The following is an 8293-nucleotide window of genomic DNA, read 5'->3' as shown; positions in this document are numbered from 1 at the left end:
GGAAGGGAAGAATTCTAGAAAGGAGAATCTTTCACTTGGCCGTTACTGTGCGTGACTTCTGTCAGTTCATTGCAGAAATGCCAGAAATAAAAGAACCAGTTTGCAGTCTCCTTCCTACTACCTCTTCTGCACCTTTGTACCCCCCCAGCACAAAAATTATTTAAATTTTTTGGTGTAACGGGAAAATTCTACAACGCTTAAAACAGTCTGTGCTCCTCTTTTCTTTTGTTTGTATCAAGTAACTTCACCAAAGTTCCCTTTCCTGATAAACCTGCTCTATTTGCGTGGGGTGTTTAAGGCAGTTTGTCTGCAGAAGAGGTTACGAGCGCTTGTCTGTGCCAGGCGGTGCGGTACTGATTCTCTTCTGTCCTCTGCAACGCTTAGTGAGTGTGGGAAACACGCGTTTTCTCTAGAGCGAATGGCAACGCGCTCGTTTCCTCAGCTGCTTCAGGACAGAATCTCTTCATAATTTGGCCAACTCCATGAACCTCGGCTTCGGCCCTCAGTGGTGCTGAAGGCTTTATTACGATCTGGTGTGCACACAGCTGTACGTACTGTCTCACTGGCGGTGACTTATTGCAGAGATTTGTTTTGCTGTGCACATACCAAGAACGGAACACTTCATTTCCAGTAACTTACTGGAACAAGTTCAGCCATGTGTGGATAAACTTCTTAAATGTGTTTATCGAGTCACTCTTGTTTAACCTTAGGAGTTGGATCATGCTTTTTAAAAGAGAAGAAATAAAATAAAAACCCCCAATCTTGGCACTTAATTCCTTTCTCTGAGGTGGTTTTTTGTTTGTTTGTTGGGGGAGCAGATGGGTTTGTTCATTTATTCATGGAATATTAGGGATTAAAAGTTCAGAGCTGGGACAAACTCCAGAAGTTAACTTCTGAAAGGCCTCATGAAGACGGAAATTTATCGCTTGTGCCTTTCCCTAGTTTGACCGAGTGCAGTATTTGAAAACAAGCAACCAGGAGCATGTGCTTGCACTCTTAAAGCTTTCGTCAGACTTTCCTGTACCTCTGTCAGGTCTGCAACTGGCGTGTCCTGAAATTCTTGCTGTAACACTGGACGGCCTTGGACACTCAGTGACTGCCTGACATGCTGAGTAACAGCTGGGGCAAACTCTGTTCACGTACTGATGTGAACTGATACTCTAGGAACAGGCACTTGGAAGTGTCACTTCAGTCATTCTGATTCTGCAGAAACCCATTTATTCAGGTGAACAATTGCAAGAAAGTTGGCACTTACTGAACTCCAGCAGATTAGATGTTTTCTCAGAACTTCTGGTGTTTGTTTCATCTATCTAATGTTTTCTAATTAAGTCCACTTGGTAATGGTGACAGTGTTCCTTCTGTGGGATCAGGTGTGTAGATATAGGTGGGTAAAGATATTTATGGAATGTGATCTGAGTTGTGTCAGCATTCGCAGGGCAAATACCTAAACTTCTTTTCTGAGCTGTAACTAACTGTGGATTTTAATTGCTGCAGTTCTGCTCGCTGCAGTGCTGTACTCTGCTCTAACGGGGAATTTGTCGTTGTCCGTCCTTCCATCTTCTCTCGTCTGCACAGGCTTGTAAAAGAGGGAATTCCGATATAGTGCGGCTGATGATAGAAAGCGGAGCAGACTGTAACATCCTGTCCAAGCATCAGAACAGCGCGCTGCACTTCGCTAAGCAGTGTAATAACGTACTGGTGTATGAGCAGCTCAAGAGTCATCTGGAAACGTGAGTAAACTGTCATCAGACGATTGTTCTGGAGACGTTTGCAGTACGAGGCGTGTTGTCATTTTGGTTTAAGTCAAGGGCGAGAGAGGGAGATTTCAGGAAAAAAACGGATCTGATTTGGGCAGAAAGCGTTTTCATTTCACATGTTTTATTAGATGTGAGCTAACAGTAGACACTTGCTTAAACACTGAGTAAGAAGATGGAAAGGAGGAAGAGGGAATTACAAGAAGTGACGGATTCTTACACTAGAAATACAGCAGTTGGGAAAACTCTTGTACTGAACCGTTGAATGTAAACTCTTACTAGGCCATGGCAAATAAAATACCATTAAAAAACCCAGAAACAAACACACACCACCACCAAACAAAGCCACCATAAAAATTCAGTGCAGATGGTTGGCGTGGAGGTGTCGGACCCTTGAATGTCAGCTGTGAGCTGAGAGTGACGGGGTTGAAGCTTTCATGCCAGTAAATGGTGGAAATAAAAATCATCGTTGTGCGATAGAATGACTGAAGAGCAGAGCATGGTACGTGAAGGATTCCTGTCGTGTGGTCGTGTGAAAATACACCGAGCTGCTGAGTATGGGTGTTGAATGGAGACGAACAGGAAGAGAAGGGGCGAGCTCTTTAACTTGGAGGAATACCGATAGTTAACACCTTGGGGCAGGAAATTGCAACCAACAATCTCTGAACTCGGTGAAGACTCGAGGGTCTGGAGCTCCTGCAGCAGGCGGGGTTTTTGCGATGAAAATGTTAGTGCTGGAAGAACACTGTCTCAGTGCAGAACCCTTTTGTTCTTTGATGATGGTTTTATTCTAATGATTCACCTCTATAGTATAAGACACCTATCAAGCAGTTTGTAGTCCAGGCTCGTTCTCTTCTGTGCCACTGTACTGAACTTCAGTCACTCATTCAGTTTGTCTCCTATTTACAGTCTGCCACCTTCAGTTCTGGAAGATCTGGAACATACAATTCCACCAGTGAAGTGGCACTTGAAATTAGAGGCTGATCAATGCGAAGTGCTTCCCAGGGGGTGTGACTGTAGTCAGGTGAATTACACAGCGAGTAACACAGCTCTGGCCAACGGGGGAAGCGTCTCGACTCGTTACCTGAAAATACCAGTTCAGTGCTCCCTGTCAGTCAGAAGGGAAGAGAATACACTAGTAGCAAGGCTGAAAACGTCAATCCGTGGTGTCTGGATGCCTTAAATAGCACGTCATTACATTACCTGGTTTCAAAACCAGATGGAGCAAAAAGGGAAAATGAAGATGATTTGACAAGAGTAGCTTCTGTGAGGATAGACTGAGGGAAATGATAGATGTCACCTTGGGGACAGATTAACAGGTCAAAATTTAAGATAAAATCAGGAAACAAGAACCGGAAATAACCGAAAGCCAGGAGGCAGGTTCTGCAGGCCATCCTGTTAATGATTTCGGGATTGGCTGGAAACGGAGGACTGCTTTTGTTCAGAAAAACTGAATTGCAGATCTCGCCGTTGCAGAGTGCGGCGCTCACAAATGCGTGGGGTTTTGGAAGGGATTAAGTAGATCTAAGGAGAGATGCGATTTGGCTGCAGTCTCTAGTTTCGGATGCTTCTAAATCAGATTGCTGGAAACTAGGACAGTGTACCCAAACCAGACAGCGGTTCACTTTCCCGTATTAACGCGGCTTTGTCGAGCAGCTGGAGACTTGGCTGATGGGCTCCGGGCTTGCTTTGGTAGGGCAGTTCCTGCGGGTTCTTTCCGATCCCACACTGAAGTTTTAGATTCTGCCGATGCTTGTCTGGGCTAGCATGGGGGGAAGCGTGTTCTGAGAAAGCTGGGAAAGTTCCGAGCTGACAGAGTCACGACCTTTGCCTCGCAGAAGCGTTCCAACCCCATTTGTCTCAAAACAGCTTTCTGAAGAGGATTACTCGGGAACCTGCTTGTGAAGGTGCCAAATGCTGTTGGTCTCTCTTTGAAGGGTGGGCTGCTCGCTTGAATTAAACCTTCCTCCCTGCCTCCAACCCCAAAAAACAAACCAAACCCCCCAATTTGGCTCTTTCCTGGTAGTGCCGCTACTTTTTCATTGCGTTATCACTGGAGTTCAACGGGGAACTGCATCCTTCCCATAGTGTTGCCAGTGCAATGATACAGCGGCTTGTTTTCTGACATGGTACTTGCAGTCAGGTTGACAGATCAGCCACGCAGGGGAGGTGACTCCCTGTTCTGTTTAGCCACCAGGACCGTGTTGATGTTCTGTGGACATCTTTCTGCATAAAGGGCCTTCAAAATACATGGCTAGTTGGAATTTTTTTTTAATCTGCTGCAGTGCATTCGTCTCGGCTTTTATTTTTGTGGACCTGGTAGATGAATTTCACAAACAGATCGCAGATAAAATGTTTTATTAAATTTTGGGGACCTGGGGTTCAACTGTACAGAAGAACTAGTGGTGAGGGCATTCACTCCTGAACATCAGGAACCCAGCGGGGTGATCTGGGATCCGTTCTTTGCATCAGCTCTCACTGTGTACCGGGGCAGTAATTCTGCTATGTGAAGCACAGGCCTCACGTGTTTGGTCTTTCAGGCTCTCAAGAGTAGCAGAAGACACCATCAGGGATTATTTTGAAGCCCGTCTTGCTTTGCTGGAGCCAGTCTTCCCAATTGCGTGTCATCGTCTCTGCGAAGGGCCGGACTTTTCTACGGATTTTAACTACAACCCCCCACAAAACGTGCCGGAAGGTAGGGCCTGTGGCAGCTTGTTTGTTTGTTTAAGAAATAATAATAAAAAAAGAAACTGCCTTTTGAGTATGTCCTAAAGCATCTGCTGTGCAAAATTATTTTTGTGTGGAGAACTTTCCAGTAGGGCCGCTCCGAGGGTGCAGCACAGGGAGAGCAGCAGTGTTGAGGTGCATTGTGGGAGGTGTTTGTGAGGAGTGTTGTTTTTTTTTAAGAGTTGATGGGTGACATGAGCTAACTGACAGGTGTTACAGGAAAGGAGTGGTTTACGTTTACCTTAGAATTAACTAATTTTGAGAGATCTTAACCTAAGAGCGTACTGAGAGAGTCTCCTGGTGGATCACTGGTTCTGTGGACAGTCCCGAACGCACTGGAGTACAGTCACAGCGCCACCAGGGCACAAACGCAGTCTAGAAAACTGCAGAAAAGCAGCCAGCAGCAGTCAACTTCTGTCCAGAGACCTCTGAAAAAGCTGCGGCTCAAATTCCTGAGATACCTGGGAGTGTTTCTTCATTCTTCCAGGAGTCCGGATACTAATCTCTGATGTTGGGCTTGGTTGAGTCATTTGATTGGATTTATCTGATGATTTATTGATTTATTTAAGTCGATCAGGGCAGTATCTACTGATGCCGATTTTCTTGAAACAATACCTCGGCGTGACGGTGAAACAGTGCTTCAGCTGCGATGGGAGTGCTGCTGTCTGGGGGTTAGGCGTTGTTGTGGGAGTCTTCCAGGTCGTGGTTATAGGTATCCTTTAGAGAATTAAGAAACCACGCCTACCTTTGCTCATTAAAATGAGGCATGTGTGGGTACGGGAGATGCTATATAATATTCCTTTCTCTCTCTCTCTATATATATATATATTTGTACCTGTCGTCAAAGGTTCAGTGTCTGCAGTTGTTCTAAATACCGTGTCCTGTTTCAGATTCACGTGACTGAATTGCTTCCCTTTCAGGATCTGGAATTCTTCTCTTTGTTTTCCATGCAAATTTCTTTGGTAAAGAAGTCATTGCTCGGCTCTGTGGACCATGCAGCGTACAAGCCGTGGTTTTAAACGACAAATTCCAGCTCCCTGTATTTTTGGTAAGTCTTTTCGTATAACTGATTGACTCTTTAACTGCTTTGCTTTGTAAAGTCTTTACAGAGCAGCCTGGGAAATCTTAGTGCCTTGATTTTGGATTTTGAGTATTGTGATGCTTTTTTTTTTTTTTTTTATCATGGTAGGGATTTTTAACTGAAATGTAATTCTTTGGGTATGGAGAGAACTACAAACCTTGTGTGTACCAGACTCTGTAAAAATTTTACTGAAAAGGCAGGGTCATAGTCCTGGACAGCCTGCTTGTAGGTGGTCCTGCTAGGGCCAGGAGGTTGGACGTGATGAAGGTGACCTTGAGAGGTCCCCTCCAACCTCAACCCTTCTGTGATTTTGAGACTTCAGAGCTGAGGGTTTGAGCAGGCAGGTGACAATTCCGGATTTAAAGCGGTTTCACTTCTCAGATCCACCTCACCTCTCAGATTTTTGACTTGAAAAAGTTCTGAAATACTTGTCTTTACACCCTACCTCACATTGCTGATTTTTTTTCATTGTTTTTCAAAATCTGTGAACTGCATCACTCTGCACAATTCAAGTCCTCGTGTTTTCTTTATGGTTGCATCCCAGGTTGTGTGCAGCATACCCAGCGTTGTGTCCAAAAACGCGTTGTGAAGATGTCGTGTTCTGCCACGTAGCCCTTTCAGCCACAGCCTGCCGTTAACTGTGTCCATCCTCTTTTTCCTTTCAGGACAGTCACTTTATTTATTCCTTCAGCCCTACTGCAGGCCTTAACAAGCTTTTTATACGGTTGGCAGAAGCTCCTACTGCTAAGGTATAAGATGTTCTCGAAATCAGCTGTGCCTCTTAATTTGTGGTATAGTAACTCTTCCACGGTTCAAGTGCTTCTAGTAGTAACTTTGCAGATGTAAAGTGAAGGACTTTCCGCTGTCTCCTCATCCCAGTTCCACCCTGTGGCGTGGCCAGAGCTTAGGAACAGTGCCAAGAGGGTTAGCGCTGTCATAACTAAATGTTTTTGTGCTGCAGTCAGGATAATTAACACACCAGGTTAAAATAATGTCACAGCTGAACACTGTCCCCAGCTATACTGTGAATTTAATGATTAACGGGTACCCGCAGCATCAGTGACTCCAGCAGACAGATGTTGCTTGTGTGTTCAGGAGAGCCTGGGGGGATTTGCTGGGCTGCGCAGCCCGCGCTGAACTCGTCGCTGTGGTCTGGTGTGTCTCCTGGGTGGTTTGGGCAGTAGTCCCACAACGTGCTGCAAGATGAATTGCAGGTCCTGTTCTGGTAGCGTTTATTTTATCCGTGGAAGACACAGCAGCAAATTTTCTAGATCTTCAGATTTAAAACTTACTTACACTCTTAAGTGTTTTATTGTGCACTTTAAAAACTGAGAGGCAAAAAAGGGGGGGAAATGGGACTTGTACTCAGATGACAGAAGTGTATGTGTACGTCCAGTTCAGATCTGGGGCTCACTCGTTCAGCCTCCACCTAATGCAGTCGTGTTCTCCTTCAGTCCTTTCACAAGTCATAGGTATGTCAGCAGATCTACCAGAAACTGAGTTTATTAAACACGGATGGTAAATACAATTTTTTTTTTTCTCAGCCACTGCCATTCTTTGCCTTTCCTCATGCTATTCTCGCATTAGAAGAAGGGTTTAACCTGGTAGTTCCACGCAGACGGTCTTTATCTGAAGCCTTTTTTTTTACCTTTGCAGGTGAAGCTGCTAATAGGAGCGTACAGAGTGCAGCTGCAGTGACCTCACCGCCGCCAGCACGTTGGGTGGACTGACGCTTTTTGGGATACACTTCTGATTCCTCTGTTTAGAGACTGACAAAGCAGTTTGGAACTTTTTGGCACCACACTCTTAAGACTCAAGTTCCCAGCTCGCTGCCACTCGTTGGCAGTCACGTAGGAGAGCGTGTTTGGAGAGCAGCTGAACACGCTGCGCTGGCGGGACAGGGGTGTCAGCTTTTTTTACTGTGTACAGATGTAGATGTAAGTATTTGTGCCAATACATACAATTCTGTTTTTCTTTAACTCGTGGAGTCCAGACTGCATATTTCAGCTTTTCCACAATGTGGAACGGTGCATATAAGAACTATTTAAGGTAACTACATAAAATGTCTTTTTTAATAGAAAATCTTTTCCATTTGTAAACTAAAATTTTCTACTTAGTCTAACTGTAACGTTTCTATGTAAAATGCAGAACTGTCGTGTTCTTGGAGCGGTGGGCAGAAATCACCCTTTGCGGTCACTGCGTTAGTTCCACTCTGAATTGCTGAGGGCTGCGCTCTGGTTTGGCAGCGGTCCTGCGGCTGTCTCCTGGGGAGGAGGCGGTGATGCTCGGAGGGGTTCCCTCTGCACACACAGTTAGCCCTGCAGGTGGGAACGAGGACATCTGACCAGCTCTGTCTGCAGGGGATCGCAGTCAGATTCCTCGTTACAGCAGTGTTTCCGTCTTAGAAGCGACTGGTAGTTTTACAGACATTTGAGTTCTTTCTTAGACGTGTGACACACCCGGGAAACAGCTGAAAATAGCAAACCTGAAAACTCGTAACTACCTTAAACGGGCAGGCAGTGCTCTCTGTAGACAAGACACATTGAGGATTTCAGATGTTCTCAGCCTGACAGAGGAGAACACGTATTATCCTTTTAACTCAGAAACTCAGTTCCTCAGTGCAAAGAGCTGCTATCTATCTTTTTTTAAAGTATTATTTAAATGACCCATTTTATCAGGCAACAGCAGTTCTGTAACGGTCCTGTGCTGTAAAATGTAAATGTAATACTTC

General features: G+C 45.1%; 1 protein-coding gene across 1 annotated transcript in view; it reads left to right on the top strand.

The window, feature by feature from the left end:
- MPHOSPH8 (M-phase phosphoprotein 8) overlaps positions 1–7734 on the top strand; it is a gene marked incomplete at its 5' end in the record, with an annotated part of 17642 nt that extends 9908 nt beyond the window's left edge. Inside the window, 5 exons of the mRNA XM_010135330.1 lie at positions 1576–1730; positions 4295–4449; positions 5402–5529; positions 6228–6311; positions 7219–7734. Coding sequence (XP_010133632.1) covers positions 1576–1730; positions 4295–4449; positions 5402–5529; positions 6228–6311; positions 7219–7260 — 564 coding nt within the window. The remainder of the gene's footprint in view (positions 1–1575; positions 1731–4294; positions 4450–5401; positions 5530–6227; positions 6312–7218) is intronic.
- Between the last annotated feature and the right edge of the window lie 559 nt (positions 7735–8293).

The sequence above is a fragment of the Buceros rhinoceros genome, unplaced genomic scaffold, assembly GCF_000710305.1.
Source record: "Buceros rhinoceros silvestris isolate BGI_N320 unplaced genomic scaffold, ASM71030v1 scaffold24, whole genome shotgun sequence".
NCBI classification, from domain to species: domain Eukaryota; kingdom Metazoa; phylum Chordata; class Aves; order Bucerotiformes; family Bucerotidae; genus Buceros; species Buceros rhinoceros.
Note: the sequence above shows the minus strand (reverse complement) of the source record. Positions and strands in the feature narration are given on the sequence as shown.